Genomic DNA, 22,805 nt, shown 5'->3' on the forward strand with positions numbered 1-22,805 from the left:
ATCATTACACACGCATCATACAATGCAGCTCATCAAGAAGAACACAATACAGCAACCACCAGTCACAATAAACACCTGCAGCAGACACAGCTGATCAGCACACACACACACACACACACACACACACACACACACACACACACACACACACTCACCGCACAACTTACAGACAAGCACACCCAACAAAAAGGACACAGAACAGCACTTACCAATTACGGTTCTGACGTTCTCCGAAGTAACGAGCACGCCATCAGGCATCAAAACGGAGTGCTCACAGCTTCATCGCGCCAAGGCGACCTCCACGTGTTCTGGAGACCACTAGGCACTCAGCCACAGGCCTATCCGGCCCGGCACCCCCGACGACCCCTTCTTACACGGGACTCCTCAGCTGCATGTAGCTTTCCTGTAACTTTTCTATCAATAGCTTTTCAGTCTTCCTCACCCTTCAACAGGATCGTAAATGATATCAAAATACGTAAATGATCTTAAAATATAGCCTAATAATTAAGCTAAAGTTTGTTACATCGAGTCTAGTTCGTATTACTAATCATTACATATAAGGCGGTGTGCGGTTCGATTCATCAATAGCAGTGTTAAACCTTCATCATATTATAAATTTTGAACACTATTTTTATTTTATTCGTTCTATGCTAATTTTATTCATTCTAATTTAGAAAACACTAGTGTCTTGAATACTGTGCAACTCATTTCTTCACCTCTCTAATGAAGATGTTTTCAACAGTTATACGCTTTATACTATCGTCTAACATGTTATAAATGTTAGGTCCTATTAGAAAAATGATTTGCGAAACCGACCGGGATTTGTGTATTTTCTGCATCTATACTTCTTGTATTGTACACATTATTTCTGTTATGATCTTTACAATTATAAAAAAGATACTCTTAATACTTTGTATATTATAGGTTATTTACGGGTAAAATATTCAGTTTTTGAAAACTTCAAGAGGGGTTGAAACTGCTTTTGAAATCCATAATTCTAATTATTCTTTTTTGTGTTATTTCTATGCTTATTAAAACTATGTTTTTTATATTTCATTTTTTCAGTAGCAGTTTTCATAACAGCAAACGTTTATATCATATTACTTCTATTACAGATCGGTACAGAATTATGCATTTATTACTAATGTGAAGGAGAACTGCTTTTAAGTTATATTTGGAGGAATCAATGAAAAGACGCCACTTCTCAGGTTCATGAACTTGTCCTAACTGTAACATAAGCTCGTCAATATTTGTACAACAAAATAAGTAATTTTATTCACCAAAGTATTGAGAAAAATCTTTCTGTCGGCTTCGATAGCCTGAGAGTTTTGTAATTTTTTTTTTAAGTTTTGCAAACTTGCAATCTTGTGTCTAAAAACTCAGCTTAACATTTTTTTTAAGATTAAATCTTTTACCAAGTCATTAGCTGACCTTGTGATATAAGATGTGGCTCACTGGATTGTAATTAAAATTTTAATTCACGATTGTTTTCTTCCATAATGTCCGCTTCTTACTCACTGTTTACACGAAGTAAGTTTTCAGGAACATCGGCAACCGGAATAAGATTTACTGTGAGGTGCAGGTCTGAGTACAGATCGGAATGAAGGGTAGAGTTCAGTGTGTTTATACTTCTTAGAAATTTCAGACGGATTAGTTAAACAGAAGTAACGATCGGTTAAGTGATCTTTCGGTTAGCACCAAACCATAGGGACACCGAACGGTAAGGCCTTTTAGTCATCCTCTTAAGTCGACCCCACAGTTTACTATAAATCATAAGAGGAACACATATAAAAGTCTTACCCATAACCGCAGTCAAAATACAATTCATAAGTTTTTTTTAATTAAATGTGTAGTTTTTCTTATGCGATTTTTTAGCGAACTTACCACATACGTAACAAAAACTGTCCGAATTATTTACTCACTTACGAGGCATTACCTTAATACATTTATCACACTGACTGAAGAGATTATACCGTTAAAAGCAGTAGGCTGAAAACCGACAAGCTTTTGTCTTGTTTTGAATTGTATAGACAAAACATATGCCTATTCTTCAAGTACGCTTCAACAGAGCAGAATGATGTCATGATATATGATGTTTGTGTTATGACTTAAGTTTAACCACTGATTATCGTAGTTAAAAATGTAAAGTAATCGTATAAAATAAAAAAATGTAGGTGATAATCATGCATCATAAAATATTAACAATTACCAAAATTTAGATTTTGAAATTTTTTCACGTACGTAGGGTGATGGAAAGACTCTTAACATTCGTTTTCAGAATTAAACAGATCGGTTTCACGTATCGCATGTTAAGAAATAAAAATTGTGTCAACCAGTGTAATTACACGTACAGATCACGTCAGGAACAGGTTAGGTGTGCCTACTCCACGGATCGAAAAAGGAATTTCCCCAGCACTGGTCTGGAGGGATCATGAAAAATTAAGGAGAAAACTTTAATATGAACAGTATAAAAAATACAAAATGTATAAGCAAAAGTTGAAGTAGTTTAAATAATATTTATGGATAAAATAATAAACATATAAATATTTATTTAGCGAGATACTAAATAAAAATTAAGTACAAAAAATAACAATTACAAATTGATGGTCCTTTTTCAAAATATTTATTCACAAAATAGATGAATTTTTAAATCTACTTAATTTTTTCTCTTCAGTTTCATTACTCGTTTTAAGGTAAATTAAAACAACAAAAATAAAACATGAAGTTTTTATAAAATTTCAAAAAAGAAATTATTAATAACCTTCTAGAAATACATACAAAATTATGAATTACATTAATGTGTTTGGTAAAAAATCATTCATAACAAAAAATGTAGATTTCAAGTTTTCAGAAGGGTAAGAAAGTTATTTAAATTTCTCTAGAGTAAATCTCTATGTAAAAAGTAAAAGTCAGTATAAAAATTTAAATGTGGTGTTATTATTTTGCATCAATAGAGAATACCTAACACTGTGGAAACATAAAAAATAGAAATTGAAATATTGTAGAAAGGAAAGGATGCCTTTCTATAATGTATAACAGAAACAAATAAATATTACTTTATAAAAATACAAGTATATTAATTAATGTCTTGTGGGTGCTCCTGCACTTCTGCTTCCTACTACCACATCTTTCATGTACGGCTTGAAATTACTACATGTAAATTCTCATGAAATAAGCACAAAGACATTTGAACATATATATTAACTAATACTTACTGCAGAATATAATTATTTCACTGTTAAAACCCCACATTATTACCTTATATATAATATACCTCTATGTACACATATTTGTAACCAAAACAAAATAAGATCTATAGTTGCATTGTTAACCATAACATGACAGTTTAAATTAAAAAGCAAATAATTTTAATTTAAAAATAAAATTTAAAATTGTTTTAAATTTTTTATAAATGATCATTAGATGTGATGTTATGAATACAAAAAATAGCATAACATATTTCTTATAAGAAACAATTAAGGAGTATATAATTTATTTCTTCATTTTTGTTTAAATTGCATCATAATATCACAAGAAGAATCAATTATAGCATCTAATCTACAAAAAATAATAAAATTAACATATAAAGAAAACAGTTAAAAAATTTTTATTTAGAGTTTATTGCTTTTTGTTAATAAAACATCTACATAGGAAATCTAAAAAAACAAAGAATGTTATTTATTTATTTAACTGGGTGTTAAAAGTGGTTCTATACATGAATACTGAAAATTAGGTGGTTTGACCAAGTATAACATGGAGGTATTATGGCAAAATGGAAAAAAGAAATTCATTTTGCAGAATTTTGTAAACCAAGGAAAGTTTGGTGACTGCATAACAAGGAATCCAAGGCTAGTAAATTTCACTTCAGAGAATAAAAGCTCTAACAAAGATTATTAGATATATAAAGTAGGTAACTTAAGATTTAGGTTGTAGTAGTTATATTGAGATAAGAGATAAGCACAGAATAAAAGGGTAAGGAGTTGTGCATTAAGGAAGCAAAGTATGAGTACTGATAAAAATTTAAGAAAAATCTTTCCTTCTCTGAAGAAAAAGCAGTGGGAACAGTAAGCCTGGTGAATAGAAATTTGTTATTGTTCAGTAATTTCATTCCCTTAATGGTTTTTATTTATTTACTAAAACTAATTAATTTCTTTAATCTGTCATACCTATTACTTAAAACATCCTGGGAAAGAGTAAAGTAGTAAAAATTATAATTGTAAAGAAACATTATAATATAGGTTAAATGTGACTGTCATACTATAATTATTCTTTTCTATGAGTAGACAACATTTCTTGATACAATAGTTTCAAACTTTGTATAGGAAATTATGTTATTACATCACTGCATGCACAAACTAAGTATGTATACAAAGATGGTTACTAAAGTTACCATCTAGTAAATGGGTAACAGTAATCTAGAAATGGATACTAATGGATACAACCGTCTAGTAAAAAACCATCAAGTAAGTCGGTTACTAAAAATCAATATTTTTGTGAAAAATATCAACTTATTGATGACAATTTTTATCTTTAAAAAATATTTATTTGTTTCTAATTATGAAGGAAATTACAAAAAGTAATAAAAAATTAATATTATTCTCACTAAAATGATTTATAATTTTCTTTATTACAATTTTACTTGTGTAAACTTAACAGAATATGAAAACTACATAGCCATCAATTTATATAATTTTCTTCTTTCCTGTATTTTTACCTTGAGCTTCCTTCTTTTTTTTATCTGCTTTCTTTATCTGCCTTCGTTTTATGCTGTTGTACAATTTAAAAGCCAGATATACTGAAACAGATATGCCAAAAATTTCTTAAAATGTATTTGAATACTGCGTAAATGCAAAAAGAAATACATTCTATCTGTTTCCCATTATTTACTTTTTAATTTTCTCATTGCTCATGAATATGAAATTTGTTTTAAACTTTATTAAAACAAAAAAGATTAAACTCCCTTTCTAAACACAGGTGTTTTGGAAATATATTTACAAAAGATAAATTGTTGTACAATTCCTTCATCAGTTGAGTTTTATTAATGAAAGAAGAATGAATCTTATTTTCTATAATCTTCTGTCCCTATAATGTTCTACAACTGTTTAGCTAAGTGAGAAGTGCAATCTACTGTGAAACTTAAGAAAAAACTGAAGTCAGAACCATCTGTATTAATGTCATAAAACTAATAAATAGTATACACATGCTGTGTTCTTCAATGTGTAAATTTCCTGCAGATCTTATTATATAATTTTAAGTTACTTCAAAGTCAACTATTCAGTTGGTATACAAAACCATTTTTTTAGGTGACATTTATTTTTGTCGTCATTAGCCAATAATGACCACAAAAATAAATGTTACATAAATAAAAAATTGTGACAATTCCTCTCACTAACTTTATCCGATGTCATTTAAATACACAGGAACTGGTTTATTAATCAGAGTTATTGGCTTTCTTAATTTTTTTTTACACTCATCAATCTTCAGGATGGTACTCCCAAGGTGTTTCATGGGTTGTGAACAAATGCATTTCACCAATTAAACCAGGATTCCCAAAATATTTATTACCAAAATATGGTTTTAATAAAATTGGAAATGATAAAAAATGAATATACGTGTTACATAATGTATAACAGTGTCCAGTGATTGTTATTACTGGGCACTGTGATAACAACAAGGTCTGTGGCTAAAGAAGTATTGTTATTTTAAACTTGGAAGTGGTGTTATTATATGGTACAGTGCTAAAAAATTCTCATCAAATTATGAGGTTAGATTAATGAGTTACAATGATTGTTTACATTTAATGAATGACACTGATTGAAAGATAATACAAAGAAAACATTTTGCCTTTTTTAGTGATGTTTTTCCATTTCTCAGGCCAAAAAATAAATATTTTTAATTTTTTTAGCAGATAAAAATCTGTTCCCCATTTATCACATTGAAAAATAATAACTTACTTATAAGCAGATTGATAAGACATACCCATTTGTGTTATGAGATACTATGATGCATACTAAACTTTTAGTACTGTTATTTATTTTTTTAGCTAATATTTTTGGAATTTTTTTTCTTCTTCAGGAATGGAAAATACAGTCACAGATATCAATGAAATAGATAAAACTATTAAATTTTAGCATGCTCAACCCTTATCAGCTGATAATATCACACATCATTTAAGGTAATGCTTTAGAATTATTTCTGTGGATGGCAGAAAGAGGTCTTAAAAATTCATCTCCTCCAAAATGTATTTGTTTAAGTAAGGATTTGCATATTATATTTAGCACCTTAACAATATAACAGTAAATTGAACTGATAATATACATAGGATAAAATTTTTATATAAGTCCGCTGATGATATTTTAGTAATGTGAATACACAAATGTAACACATCATAAAAATTTAATTCATAATTAATACTCTAAAAAAAAAACAAAATTTAAAATAATGATAAACAATTAAAACAGATAAAATTAAATAGGTTTTAAATAAGATAAACTGTATTCTTTGCATCATGATGGTTGTGCAACACCTGGAATGTTAAGGAAGTAGCATCTTGGAAACTGAGGGATGTGAAACATGGTCAGAATTCCAATAATTAAAGGCAAATTTAATCAGTTCCCATTATCACTAAAGGTAAACAATGCTCAGTGTATTTTCAATATATGCAGTCATTAATGACTGATCGCAAAAGTTGATGCCATAAAAAATATACCATAAAAATACAATACCAACTGTTATAACTAATGCCACTTCAAAATATCCTTGGCATGAAATAGATAGCATTAAAATTATACAGGAAATCCGATTGTGTAAAATTCTGTTTTAACAACTTAGACAATTTTTTGAAAAAAAAAGTTTGCAAAGTGGCTTGTAATTTTGGAATCATAAAAAGGAAACTTTCTTGTCAGTAAAATTAATAATAAAATTTAAAAAAAGTACTACTTGTTCAAGTGATTTTAATCCTGATTACTTTGCAAGATTACCACATATTCTTGTAACTATCAATTTCTGAATTGATGATTTGTACCTAAAGAATCTTTTTTGTTATAATAAGAACTCAAGTGTTACATGCTACGAAGTCTTAGCAACGAGTATTTATTAAATGGGCACCAATAATGTAAAATAAAAGTATTAAAAAAAACTTCTACCTTTTTATTTTGAAAAATTGTTTGAAAATTTACTACTGATGCTAAAATATTTTTTTAAAGGTTGATTTATATAAGTCTACAAAAACATTATTTGTAAGAAAAAAGCCGATAGAAAACTACAAGGGCAAGAAACTTGGGTCTTAATAAAAATAAAAAAGGAATGCAAAGAAAGGATATAAAGAGACTGTTACTGAGTATGATTTAAGATTTTCAAATGTGACAGTACATTTCATATTTTACCCAAAGCTTTTTTATTAATTTTTGTGTATTTTCACATGAATGAAACTATTTTGAATATTGCCTGACATCAGGTTGTATATAATTCTTCAAAAAATTTACAAATACCATCAAATCATCTTTGTAGATATTTAATTTTTTGTTTTATTTAGTGTAAACTCTAGAACCGCTGTAAAATATGTATGTGGGTTAAACTGAGAAATTCCTTTTTTGAAGTCTGTTAAAGATTTAGTAATCAGTATTATAATAATCATAGTAAAGATTTATAAAAATTGTATTATTCTTTAAGAATACAACTTTCAAATTTCTCAAAAGTGGTCATGTAATCAACCTGTATTAATTTGTATGATGTAATTATTAATAAATAATTCATTCATAAAGTATATTTTGCTGAGGCCAGTTAACTATGTATCAACAATTCATTTCTGTAATAATAAACAGACAGGTTACACAACCATTTTTCTTTATTCTGAACATTCATATGTGAACATTTCATTAATTGATTATACAGATCTGATCGTGATTTGGTTCTGTTCAAATCAGTTAAAGACAGTTTACTTCATATATTCTTGTGCTGTTTAATTATTATTTATGTAATTGTACCTTATGTGGGCGTTTTTCATTTGGTATACTAAAGAGGTAAATAAATTAACTAATTAAAATCTATGTTTTTACTTGATCTTAAAATAATTTTCAAAAATGTTTTATTAAATAGTATTAAAACTGTCAAATTCAACTGTTTTAACTTAGGTGTAGTTAAATAATGAGTTATAATAATTATAAATTATAATCAAATAATATGGTATTATATATATTCTTTAATTAGAAAGATAACTAATTTAAGATTCCACAGCTTAAATTCACTTACTTAAAATTAGGAGAATCGGTAAAAGCCAAGCTAGAAGATACATTACATTTCTTCCACTTCCTGGAACCGGTACCGGTGCAAAAGGATTATTCAACATAAAATCATCATTACCTGACATAATGAAATTTTTGAATGACTCCATTTCCTCCTTGGTCATACCCTCAACAATTTTCACCAACTCTTTTAGTTTTTCTGGGTCTATGTCATTCAGATTGGTAAGGACATCTTTTATATCTACTCCTTCTGGCCACGATGATGGTGGTTTTTTTGGCAAACGTATTTTCCTCATTGCTTCTGAAATTATTTATTAATCGTTATTAGAGTAATGATTTAAAAATACACATGTTAGGTGGTAATTATAACAAGTTATAACAGTAACAGTGTTATATTTCAGCACTATTTTTGTTTTGCAGTTTCTTAAATTAGGTTGTTGTAGTAATAATGGTGTTTATGATGTAGTGTACTGTGTTTTAAGCCCTATTCTTTGTTAGAAGTATTTATTTAAAATAGGTGAAGAGGTAATATAGGTAATAAATCTATTTATTGGTAAGCCATATGCTTGTTATGGTTTAAATCACCATTAAGCTATATTATGTTATGCAATGATACTCACAATTATTATGATATTCAGTTAGATATTTAGTTGTAACAGAAATTATTATATAAATTCAGTACAAAAAATTTCTGCTTTTCTATAGTAGTCTTTCAATACTGCCAATCTGACAAAACTAGAACTTGATTTAATAACATAATTTTTGGCCAGACTTTCAAATACAGTAGCGTGCAACTTAATCTGAACACAGGAAACTTTTTGTTTATTTTATGTTATAGCTACACTGCTATTCAATGACATTCAATTTAAGAATGGGGGTATGACCACACCCTTTCTTAAAGTTGTCTGTGTAATGTGAGGTTATTGTTCTTTGCTAATTTAGCAATGTTATAAATAGTGTTTAGTGAAAGTTTACTTCATTTTTTTACAAAATCATATTTACGTATTTTTCATTTGGTTTGTCTTGAATATATAATAATGGACGTAACTCCAAGAAAGTGTTTGAAAACTGTTTCTCTTTTTGAGCATACCAATGTGACATAACAAATAGCTTCTGAGTGTGGTACTGGACTACAGACAGTGATGGTATTTTAAAACAATTTAAAGGAACTGGTTCCTTTTCACCTCAAAGGAAAGTCAAGTGTGACCGTAAAACTACTCCAACACAGGTTGGATTGGTTATTAGTGAGAAAAAGTAAACTTGATCCTAAATTATCTGCTATGGACTTAAATTGAGAATTAGCAGTCAGTGAGACAGACTTACACATGACAACTGTCAGACGCTGACTTCTTGCAGCTGAACGAAAAGCTCTTTGGTCAGCTAAAAAGCAATTTTCAACACCAGAAATGTGCAAAAAAAAAAGGCTCTTGTAGGCTAAAGCACATACTAACTGGACCAACGACTAAAATTGCTATGTTTTCTCATGAATCACATTTTTATGTTTAGGGGCAAAATGTTCCACACGTTAGAAAAGCATCAGGTAAAAATTACACTGACTCATATCCAACAATCAGTAAACATCCTCAAAAAAAGGTTTTTGGGGTTGTTTCACATTTGAAGGCCCTTGTTCATTATGTCCAGTAGATGGTATGTTGAAAAGTAATAGCTATATCATGATTCTGAAGGAAAGGGTTGTGACACAACTTCAAAATAAATTCCTACAAGGCAAAGGAGTGTTCCAACAAGATTTGGTAGCATGCCATAAAAACGAACGAAAAAACAAAGTGGTCCCGTGGCAAGGCAACTCCCCAGACTTAAACCTAATTGAAAATCTTTGGACAATATTAAAAAAACAACTCTCAAAAATGAATTATACCACAAAAATTGACCTCTTTAAAGCAATAATATTGGTATGGTTTCATGATGAACAAATATTGTATGTGAAGTGGTTAAGAATATAGGACATATTAATTAGTAGATATTTATAAATTGTACAGGTGTGATTTTTTTTCTAAATAAAGTTACTTTTTATTAAATAACATCCGTGTTAGGATTAATTTGCACGCTACTGTAGATTCTTTTAAATCATACCATGGCAGGTCTCACTTTAATCAGATTGACTTTCTGCAGGGCTGATATTCATTAACTTTGAAAATTTTAGAAATACATAAAATCATCCCACAGCTTAATGCATATTAAATTTAGTTTATGTTGGATGGAAATTAAACATTCCATATTGCAGTTGCTTGTGTTTGTATTAGCTGGGATCAGGAACCCCGGCTTTAGCAGTAAGGTACTTCAGCTGTTGGTTTTATTGTACACCTGCCAAATATGAAACAGAGTCTTTGGATATTGCCACAGGCAATCCCTCCACAAATAACACAAAGGATGCACTAGATCATGTGCTCTGCAGGTCCTGGGAAATTCAGCGGAGATTTAGTGTGTGTTTGGGGTTTAACAACCACTGTACCTGAAACAAGGAAGAATGAACTAACTACAAGAAGGAAGGTTAGTTGATGAGAGAGAAAGACCTAACTGGAGAGAAACTGTAACACAAGACGAATAATTCTATCCAGAGAATAGCTTCAAACTTTCCACTTTGCAGTAGGTCACTTTGCATCCATCACATAATCTCTTAGGAGATCAGATCATTTTTATCCAAGATGAGAAGAACAAATTATATTACAATGATTTTGAACAAACTGTTTAAAATTAAAAGTATACTCAGACAAAAATTTTTTTTCTTCCAGAAATTAAATGGCCACCTGTGAACAGACTTAGGCTTCACAAAAGAACACCCCTCCCTGGATTTGGATTCATGTGGTAAGTGGAAATATAATGTGTATAAACATTCAGATCCTGCATTTGAAGTTTCAAATCTAGATAAGGAAAGGCCTTTTTAATGAGTTTTTTTTACAATTCTATTTAACTTCCTTGGAATCACTGCATATGTAGAAAATGACTGATGTAATGAAGGGACTGGTTGTTTTGAATTGGTTGCTGGCTGAGAAGTGATGTGGCCATTCAATAGAGAGGAAATAAATTGATCTAATGGAAATTTGAATTAATTTGTGAAAAAAATTTACTCTTTCTGACTGGTGACCTCTGGTTAGTTTATTTTTAACTTTTTGTTTGGATTTGTATTGAAATATTGAAATTTAATGTTATTAGTAAATAAAAAATTGATTATAATAAATTGATTATATATTTATTTATGATTATATAGACATATAACTCAGTAAATGGTCAGATATTTTGTATGTAAACTGAAAACTGTGGCAAGAATGTATTTTCACATCAAGCAAAAGCAGCCTGAAGTGCTTAAGATGTGAGCTAAGTAAATCTTGTTAGAAGAAGAATGCTATTTTAAATAATTTTTTAGTCTATTTTTTTGTAAGTTAACTGGCATCGACCGGTATTTTTCTTAGGTAGTAATAATTACCAGTAGCTTGCAGTGAAACTACAGCTGGGATCATTTAAATTTGTAATCTATGGGAACCTATTTATAAATAAGGATTTGGGTGGGCTGCAGAATCTGTCATTATTTTACATTCTACAATTTCCAGGGTGGTATCCCTGATAAGAGTTAAGCTAGAAGAATACTACAGAGGATGAGGGGTAAACAGTTGGTTAATATTGTATTGGCTGAGGCGGAGTATAAAACCTCTAGGAAGAAACTAAGCGCTGCAATTAAAAAAGCAAAATCAGATGCTTGGAATAAATTAATTTCTGATTGGACTCCGACCCCTAGGGAAGAGGCTTTCAGATAGCAACTAAGAAGCTGGGAAGATGGTTCCCCATTTGTCTAGGGAGCAGACAAAGAGGTGATATTATCCCTTTTCTGTGTTGGGGAAAAGGGGTGGACTGAGATTCTCAGTGATGAGGTATACAGGTTCTCTCTAGGGGAGTTGCATCCGGAAACTGGATGCAGGAGAATAAGACTTATAGACCTATATGTCTTATTAATTCAACAGGAAAACTGTACGAACGGATGATTGCTAGACGGATTCTTCTAGGAGATAGAGCTCTCATCTCTAGAGTTTCTCAGACAATCAGTACGGCTTCATCCAGGGGTGCTCTACTGTTGATACTATTAACAACGTGATGCAATGAGCTGCAAACAAGGCCACTGGAACAAGGAGGAAGAGACAAATTCCCCTGTTAATTTTCATGGACATACGGAATGCATTTAATAGCGTTCTGTGGTGTATGGTGTTGGATGCACTGCAAGCAAAAGGTGTGAGCAGATACTTGTTGGTATCTGCACGAACAAACTCTACTGGTGGATACAGAGGAAGGATGAGAAGACTTTATATGTTCGGTGGCTTCTCACAGGATTCGGTCCTCAAGCCAATACTTTGGAATGAGGTATACGACAGCCTTCTGTGCATGGAGTTACTGGGGTGCTCCGAGATAGTTGCGTATGCTTGACCCTGTTTGGTGGCTGCAAATACAGAGGACTGAGTTGAAGAGTTAGCCAACGAATCTATAAGGAGAGTCAGTGGCTGGCTCAGAGAAAGGGGGATGAAGCTGGCTCCCAATAAGATGGCGGTGTTGCCGATGGTTGGCTGACGAAAATTGAGGGATATGGCTGTTGTAGTAGACGGACAAATGATAAAGGAGGATAGGGTAGTTAAGAACTTAGGGGTATACTTGGAGAGATCTAGGAAATTTACTACCCATGTCTGAGAGGCTGTTGCAAAAGCTGAGAGGACCATAATTGGTCTAAGGAAATTGATGCCGACAAAGTCTGGACCCAGAGCTGGTGTAAGGGAGCTTATTTTATCAGTAGCAACATCTGTACTGTTATATGCAGCCCCAGCCTGGAGATCAGTTCGAGAAATTAAGAGGAGGTGTGGACTTTTACAGTCATTCCAGCGCAGACTGACGATCACGTCAGCAATGGCATACCAAACAGCATTCGGAACGGAAGATACTGTGGAACATGTGTTCTTTGTTTGTGACAGATGAAATGCTTTTAGGGTCTTGTTTGAACTAGCCAGCTTGACACCGGAAAATATGGTAGAATTTATGTTGAAAGAAACTAGAAACTATCAAGTATGGTAGCAAATATTCTCAGTACAAAGGAAATAGAAGAGAGAACTGGAATACTGGCTGACTGAGCTGGGTACTCGGTAGGATTTCTACAGTGTCGCCAGCGGAATGATAGTTTTTGGAAAAAGTCCTCTGAGAGAGAGACAGAAGAGCATGACCGGAGGATAAAGGGGTAAAGGACAGCTCCCTGCTGAGCTGTCCGCTGGTCCACACTTGCGTGGATCAGCGATGGTGATGATGCATGGGAACTCTGAATCCCCTGAGTCTGAAGGCTTCTGCCGGGGCTGTGGTAATGCTTCAATGCCGGTCTTGCCCTGGACAGGGGAAGTTGGTGAGGGGTTTAGGTTTAGTCAGTAGGGTGCAGGAACACATATGCACTTTAATTAACACCTTGTGGATCATATGGTGAGTCCAACACTGCCCCTTATGGAACGTATGTAACTGGTATTCCCCCTCCTCACCAGAAAAAAAAGTTTCATTTCCTCCTTTTTTATTTGTAAAAATAAGAATTTTCACTTTTTTCTTACTCTTTATAAATTTTCACTCTTTCTTTTACTCATATTAAATGAATTTGTCTAATGCTCTGTTGTTAATCAGTCTTGTTCCATCCTTCAAAAACTCAAAGTGGGCTTATTACGAATGTATAATTAATTAGTACAGTAATGTTTTATATATATGAATTACAGGTTCAAAGATTATAATAAAAATAATGTATATTACAAACGAAATAAACATTTTTGTTTATTTGAATGAACCAGCAAATAATAAAATATTTAGAATAATTAAACCTAACCAAGGTATTGAACTAAGGCAGTATATTATTCAACAGAGGTATAGAGGTAAAGCAGATAGACTTTCCTCATTTCACAACCAATAGTACATGCAAAGATATGGCCAGTTCTATGCTGAACCATATATTGATTAGTAATCTAATAGTTCAGTGATACTAAAAATGCCTGAAGGAGATAAACTGAGTGTTCTATTAGACAATACCAGTATTAGCATATGTAAAAATAATTATTTTTACGATCTTATTTTTATTTATCACATTGTGGAAAATGATCCCAAGCTTTTATAAAGTTGGTGGGAAAATATTCACAGACTAATCTCAAATGAAAGTGATTCCTTTTTTCCTTATGTATACTATGTATCAAAATGTATTAAAATGTATCAAAGTGTATCAAAATGTTCAGCACTCTACTAGATTTTTTATTTTTTGTTGCGATTACTTAGTTTCTGTGGCTACCATATTAATGTGATAATTTTTCTTGTTTTTACATGATTTTTAAGTTACATTTTGCTTATTTTGACTTTCATGTTAATTATTATTCAATTGAATGATCAAGAAATTTAGATGTATTTGAAGTTTTAGGTACTTTCAGTTCAGAGGGATTGTGTTAAAATTTTCAGTAGAAAATGATGCATAGGTTTTTTCACAATACTTTTAATTTTTACTAAAAATAAAATTTAATTTATATTAATTTTTTTATAACTGTGTACTTCTTTTATGTTTTAATAAATTTCGAGAGGCATTGGCTCCTATGGTCATTAACACTATTAAATTTAAATGGATGGATTCATTGAAATTCCATCTAATGTTTAAAAACATAATTTATGGAAACCAGTTTATTAGACACGGGTTTGATTGTAAGCATATTACCTTACTTATCTTACATCTCAATTTTCAGGATGTTATTTCCTGAAACATTCCAGTTATCGCAGAATCATCAGATTGTAAGGGTTCCAGTTTACCATCATACCCAGGACTTTTGCAATTCTGTTTTGTATGTTCTAAATAGTTTTTAAAAAAATATCTTAAATAATTATTTGGTCTTATCTCATCTATTAGTTTATAAATTTAAAAAAAAGCCCGATAATTATTAATCTGTCTAGTTTACTGCATTTTTAGGATATATATACATGAAAAGTATTGTGACTTTTGGAATCAGAATGGATATTTTTAATGTAGGCTAGTGTATAATCTCTTCCTTCTTGTTTATTATATAGAAACCATACATTGGTTTCTAAAATATGATCTGAAATATGATCCAAAATGGGGCTCACCAATGTGCAGTGAGCTTATATTTATTGTCATTTAGTGACCGTGAAAAAATAGAATATGCAGCTAATATAAATGACAGTTTAAAAGCAGACAATCAGTTACTGTCACAGATGCTAATTTTTGTAAGACATACATTTACTGCAGTGCTTTACCTCACAATCCTTTATGTGTAGAATCATTGTGTATTTATGATTTAGAAGTACACTGCTATCTTATAGGAACTGTACTAATATCTATTTAATCGCATTCACATCTGAAATCTTCATTTTTTTAAATGAAACTTATAAAAACTTTTATTCGGAAATTCTGTAATAAATATTTTATTGCAGGGGAAAAAAGAAATATATATTTATGAAAGTTCATGTTTCTGTAAATAAAATTAATTAGTTTAACGATAGATGTTGTTCAAGAGACAATACTAAAAAATACCAAAAACTGTTCTTTCAATAGAAACATTTTAAAAAAAAATTAATACTTTTGAGCAGTGTCCTCACAGTAATAAGTACTTGTTGCTTCATTTATTTATTGTAGCATTATTATATTTATACGTGGCAATGCTCAACACTTTTGTTCTGTTGGTTTATAAAAAAAAATTATGAAAAATAAAAATTCTACTGAGTTCTTATTAAGATGGTAAACTGCATTTTTACAATGTGATAGTTCCATGACCTGAAATTTGATAGGAGTAGTATCTGGAAGTGAAGGATGTGAAGTAAGAATAATGCCTACAGGCAAAGGTACATTTAATAAATCTGCTGCCACTGATCGCTTCTATGGTCGAGCAGTTGAAGAACTGTCAGGTGCAGTTTCAGTGTATGTAAGAATTTCATAATCAGTATCTGATGCAACTAAAAAAAAATCTAATATCAAAATTTACAAAGTAAAAATAATTAGATTGTAATTATTCAAAATTTTTTAAAAAGGAATTTCATAATTTGATTTATGCCATTAAAATTTGTTATATATCAAACGCATTTGGGAGTAGGCATAAAGATAAAAATATTTTTTAAATTTATTTACTCCTATAAATTATTATTTTTTTTACATTGATTTGCTGAAAATATGTTTTAAAAATAAAATAATGCAAATCTAAAACCACAAAAAATTAGAAGAATACTACACGCAATTACTTTTATGATGTAAATTGCAAAAATCTATAATGAATTTAGTTTTAATTTTTGTGCTACAAGTATTTTTTTAATTAAAATATGAAATAAAAATCTAGTCAGGATTAAAATAAGCGAATTCAGTAAATTTTATTGAAGTCAGTTTGACTTTATTTGTGTGTTTAAACAAATGATTGGTAAATTCCATTTTATATAATTGGTAAGATTTTCATTAATAGAAGACTTTTAAAAATTTACCTATTTCCCTAATTTCTTTATCACACAAATACAGTATTTGTATATATATATATTTAAACAATTATAATATTGTAATAAGGATGGTATAATGAATCTGAGTAACAGATTCTTACCAATTAAGAAGAAAGTAATGGAAAATATAATAATGGGAGGAATCCAGAAAGGGGCTAAAAAAACAAAACAAACCCTTTTAGTAAAGGTAACAGGTCCGTTTAACAACTGTCTTCTTTAATACCGCCCACTGACACACCCAAACAGATATTTGCTCCATGAAAAAAGTTATTGGACCCAGGTTAGGAATGCATGGGAACTGGTCTTTGAGGAAGACCAGTCGAAATCAGTCTAAGCGAGACATTATGATGTGAGTCTGTGAGGAGAGTTCTGCGAGAGTATTCTGCGAGGAGGTCAGTGAAGAAGCGAATTTCCAGTGAACTGCAATTTGATGCAATTAAGATGACGTCACAAGTAATTCCAATACGGACAGTACATGAAAACAAGAAACGGTTTGGTGTCATTATTATTACTGATTTGTCTTGTTTTACTTATGTTCTTAAACTACTAAATTGTAATTATATAAACATGTTCAATTGTCGATATCTTAATATCCTGATGAACACATGACAATATTATAACCACCAGATACAATCAGAATAAAAAAATAAAAACAGTTACCTAACTATAGTGCTTTCAGGGTGTCACTCCATCTTCAGCAGTTAAAAATATAAATTATACAATTAAAATAAACTTCATCAGTATGTACATACTATGTCAATAGATTAAAACTTCTATTAGCTACCATGGCATGAGTGGTGTTTTATATTATATCGTTTAGTTCTACCAATTTAAACATTGTACTATCCTATTCAATTTGCTTATTTATAAGTCTATATGTATTTTTATATTTATTAATGTAATGTTTTTCCAGCACATTGATTTGTTTATTATTATTATTTATTTCTAATATTTCTAAATTATTATAAATATTGGTAATCTAGTGTTTATTCTTTAAAGATCTTCAGTAACATTCAAAAATCTAATATTTCCTTTTTTATAATCGTTTAGTGCTTTTTATAAAGGATCTGGTAGTTTTACCTATGTATGTATGATCATAATTGTTACATTTGATTTTATAAATTCCACAAGTTCAAATTTGTTAATATCTTTGTTATTTTGTAAAAAAAAATTATAATAATTAGAAAGTATAATTAAACATACATATTATATATTGAAAAATTTTAATAATTAATTTTTTCAATTTTTAATTTACATAATGATATTTGTGGTTGCCATTTTGATTTAAATAGTCAGAATTTAATTTGTTTGATATATTTGTTTAATTTGCAATGTTTGTTTTGTTTGTCTTGCAAAAACCTTTAAAACAATTTATATGAACATATGTCCCATTTAACATTTTTGAACTGCCCTTGCCCCCTGTCACCCCTGAAGGACAAATACTCTAAATTGGGGCTTACTGAGTTAGACACTCTTATCAGAGAAAATTTCTAAAGACAAAACCAAGATACCTCAAATAATAAATATAACAAAAAAATTAAAGGGGACAATATGGCTGTAGTTGAAGATTTCTGAAAAAACACATTGTTGGCTGTCATTTCAGATTGGGTGATCAGAATTTAGTTTTAATTGTGTTATTTTTCTCACCTCAATGAGCTCTTAAAAATGATATATCAAATGATTATTGGTGCCATTAGAAATTTTTTAGTTGTCCCCCCCACTGCACAAAAATCAAAGAGTGAAATATACATTCATTGAAGTACCCTCTTGGTGCAAGGAAGAATGACACAAACTGCATCCAGTAATCTTTATTATAATAGGGAAGTGTAAAAAGAAGTAGTAGTATTATTAAAAGTACAGTAACAGTCATGTGTCAACGCATGTGTGTCCAATTTTAATGTAATACTCACTTGCAAAGTATTTGTGTCATTATTGTTTATTTTATAAATTATTGTTTTCATTAAAATATATGCACATGTGTGTGTGTGTGCGCGCACACACACACACACACACACACACAAACACTCACACAATAATGATTGTGTGTGTACACATAAACAGAAACAATGTTTATAAGTATAATAATGTACATTGTGATGCAGTTTTAGCCGAGTTTGCAGCAATTTTGAAGATGTAAACATTTTGTTAATACCAAATTGTTGGAATTAATTAATATCTTAATTAATTCTTACGTGTGTGTGTGTGTGTGTGTGTGTGTATATATATATATATATATATATGTGTGTGTGTGTGTGTGTGTGTGTGTGTGTGTGTGTGTGTGTGTGTGTGTGTGTGTGTGTGTGTGTGTGTGTGTGTGCATGCACAAACACATGTGTGTGGCTTTTTTGCTTTTTTAAATATATTATTATTTATTCTTTTATACATATATTATCTTATTGTTCTGCTATGTCATTTAACTTGTTTGATATGGTTGTCTGTGCTTTTTGTTCTCATCTGTCATTTAATTCTACATTTATTACTTTCTATGTCTCCATGTGTCTGCTACATATACTCTAATCTTTGCAATCATTCATAATGTTTACCCTCTACTTGTCCCTTCATGTACAAGGTAAATAATCTTGACTGCACCAAAATACATTATAAGAATAAAGGTTTTTGTTTTATGAGAATGTGACATAAATCTGTTTTTTCCTCATTCTAAATATTAAAAATCTCTTTTGAAATTCATGTATATAACTTGAATTGTTTTATATGGTAACATATTTGTTTAAAATTTATTAATTCGTCTATTTACTTAATGAAGTGTTTCCCATGTTAAAATATAGCATGTTATAAAAAGTTACCAGTGTACAACAAGACCATTCGTTTTCAATTTATCAACCTCTTATACCTGTTGACTGCTCATATTTATGACATTTATTGTTGTAACTGATAGCAGTATGAGGTGGTTACAGCATATTAATTTTAAAAGGTAGGGATTCATGAACGAGGTCATGTTAAGTCACATTGTGTTCCTCTTTGAGTTTACTGCGACGGTCAAATAAAATAATAATATTGCCTTTGAAAGATCTCAAATGCTATAGCACAAGCAAAAAACTTCTTTTTTTTTCAATCAAACACGCCATACTTTGTAAAGACGATTGACACCAATTTAACAAAATTGTTAGATATTAAAGTTTAATTCATCATCACTGTTATATCAGAAGAAAATTTAAAAGTTATAAATCGGGTTTAATAAGAAATTTATATGTTCGCAGTTGTTAATATCTATAAAAGGACATGGTAAATTATGAAAGTCTTATGTAGGATGCCAAGAGAGGGACATGAAATTTTATGTGGCTTTACATAGGTAGAGGCTGAATTTTTTTCCAAGTCCAGTCAAAATGTGGAAAAACGGAGAAGATGATGTATATTACATAAATAAAACGGCGAACATATAATTTAACCATTGTATTAAATTTTATTCATTTATAAATTACTATTAAAAAAAGCTTAAAAAAGATCACTTTCTAAATAAATCTGCTTCCAGACGATTTAAAAGAGCTAATATGCAACTTATCCATTTAATACTACTGATGATGTACATTTTCCTTGTTTATCTTATGATTTTGAGTTTTTGTAAGTAGTTTCAAGATTAAAATAGTAACCTTCTTTCATGAAAATGTTTCAAGCGTAGAGTAGCTGAAAATGCTGGCAACATTGTGTGAATTTTGGTACATAAATTAGCACTATGTATTCTCTATCGTTAAATACAAGTTGGCTTTTGTTCTGTAATTTTGTGTAACATGTTATTTGCCATTAATGACATGTTTAGTTATTAATCAGGCTAGATATTTTACTGTGTCTTGTTCTTCTTGTAGTTGTTACCTGATGTGAGAATGAGTGGTTTTCGCAACTGGAAGAAATTTTAAAAGAACTCACACGTTTTGATATATTGCATAGTTAATGGTCTGCACTAGTTGACATAAGTAATATATATATAAAGAAACTGAACCAACTTATTATATATTAATATAATATTATATATATTATTAGTTAATATATATTAATAAGAAACTGAACCAAGTTGAACCTGAATCAATTTGAATCCCCTATTTTGATATAAATTGTTATTATTTGTTTAATTTATGCTGTAAATAGTTCCTGTGATAAGCAGAATGAAGGTCACCTATAGAGCTGAATGTCCCTTCTATTTGGCTCAGCATGCAAATTTTCAATCGTATATTTAGCTCATTGAATATGGCAATGAATAAAACCACTTCACTCCTCTTTTCTCCCCTAATAAGCCTAACATGGGATGATTGTTGTATTATGTAAATAAGCACATTGTGCTTCAAAACCATATTCGGTTTAACCAAATGAATAATAAAATGTCCATACAGATAATTTTTTTAGTATTATTAGATAATAACTTAATAAAATATCCGCTTAAAAAAACTACAGTCCAATGGTGCTTAATCTAAATTTCTATGTACACAGAAATAAATATATTAGTTTTTACTAATTACCTTCTCTTTTGCCCTTCCAGTGTGGTTTTGGACAGATTTGGCAATCAAAGAGGACTTGTTTTCCGCCATCTTCTTATTAATACTGAAAAAACAACTAAACCGCTTTCACATTCCTTTCACCGACTAAACTAGAAAAGGGAACGAACAAAAAAACGTTCCATACACACACGAAGTAAAAAAATAAAACTACCTTCCACCAGCACGCCAGGGTCAGCACTGCGTGAGTGACAGTGCTCTCTCTCCCTCGCAGCCTCGAAGCTATTGTAGCTTCGTACGTGAGTATGCGCGCAACAGCCAAACACCACGCCGCTGCAACTGCGAAGCGCACAGTTTCATACAAATATTTTTGTATCTTTTTCATAAACTGGGTGATGGCTACTGACATTAAGCTTAGGGATTATATATCGTACAAGTATAAAGAAAGAATTTTCAGTGTCAATGTGCGCATCGGCTTTCTGTTTTTGCGATGAGATTAAAAAATATTAGTTGTAAAATTTTTAATCTTATCGTCTACAGTTTGATCTACGGTAAGACAGGTTAATATATTTCACTCAGGAATACTACTGAGATCGCTATTATAATATTTAAGTTTTTACACGTCTGTACGTGTCAGAAATAAAAAAAACCTATGTTTTATTAATATTCAGAAATTTTAGCTTAAAATTTTATACACATAGTATTTATAAAAATTACCTGGTCTTCTTTTCTGATGTGTATTATCGTCAAGATTTCAGATCCTAAAAAATGAAATGACCCGTATCTAATTATTGTAATCAATACTTATCAAAATATGTTAATTCGATAAAAATATAATTATAATCTGTAATTAGTACTTTCATAAATACTGTAGATGATTATCAATCGTTAAGACCGGATGAAAATTTATATTCGTTTACAATTCATAACAGCATCGCGTTATACACCTTATTATCGGTACGCATAAAAAGAAATAATGGTTAAATAAGAACAGTCTATCATGAACAGGTGTTAGAACGATTACGCTCGGTAACTTACTGTGTATGTATGTATACAAGCATTTGATTTAGAAATAATGTTTCATGTGGCATATTTTATCGTTCCATACTCAACTCGTAATGATGACATTTCACATTAATTGCCTGTAACTTTTGTGTACTATTTAATTTTTTATTTTTATTTCTTTAAACAATAAAACATTATTTATTACGAATATATTTTTATCGATATTATTCATGTTTATTGTTTTAAAGTTATTTTGTTATAATTATCATTACTTTTAAACTGCCGATATATCTTTTCTATAAAAATTAATTACACTATTAATATGACTTATTTCTTTAATAATTCATCTAATTCAATCTTAACTTCACGATCTTATCGGTTACCGTTAAATTCGATCTATTCTGCTGTTGTATTGTATTTACTCAAAATGAAGCGATTTATCGTTACTTTTTTCATAATATTTTTTGTCGTTTATACTTTACTACAGCAACTTGTCGCTCACTATCCGTCTAATTTTCGCTATTCATCTAAACATTTGGGCTACACCTGCATTTCTCTGCTTATAATTTCACCTTGAGGATTTAATTCGTTCATCTACTGCATTTTTTAAAATTATTAA

The 22,805-nt window shown here is 30.3% G+C and overlaps 1 protein-coding gene across 2 annotated transcripts; it reads right to left on the reverse strand.

Annotated features, from left to right (window-relative positions):
• Positions 1-4,608: 4,608 nt before the first annotated feature.
• On the reverse strand, positions 4,609-22,171 carry LOC142323609 (uncharacterized). Of its 2 annotated transcripts, none has more exons than XM_075363452.1 (3): positions 21,899-22,171; positions 8,251-8,544; positions 4,609-4,795 (listed from the first exon to the last, which is right to left on the reverse strand). In XM_075363452.1, the coding sequence occupies exons 2-3, from the start codon at positions 8,537-8,539 to the stop codon at positions 4,683-4,685; spliced, it is 402 nt and encodes a 133-aa protein (XP_075219567.1). In that variant the 5' UTR covers positions 8,540-8,544; positions 21,899-22,171; the 3' UTR covers positions 4,609-4,682. The 2 variants fall into 2 exon arrangements, with proteins under 2 accessions (XP_075219567.1, XP_075219568.1); XM_075363453.1 differs by having other exon boundaries at positions 8,362-8,544; positions 21,899-22,158.
• Between the last annotated feature and the right edge of the window lie 634 nt (positions 22,172-22,805).

Source organism: Lycorma delicatula, chromosome 4 (assembly GCF_047948215.1).
Source record: "Lycorma delicatula isolate Av1 chromosome 4, ASM4794821v1, whole genome shotgun sequence".
NCBI lineage: Eukaryota > Metazoa > Arthropoda > Insecta > Hemiptera > Fulgoridae > Lycorma > Lycorma delicatula.

Coding starts and splice junctions, on each gene's coding strand:
- LOC142323609 (XM_075363452.1), bottom strand. CDS start 8,539: ATGAGGAAAATACGTTTGCCAAAAAAACCACCATCATCGTGGCCAGAA. Junction 4,796..8,250: donor ACCGATTCTCCTAATTTTAA/GTAAGTGAATTT, acceptor TATCTGTTTCAG/TATATCTGGCTTTTAAATTG.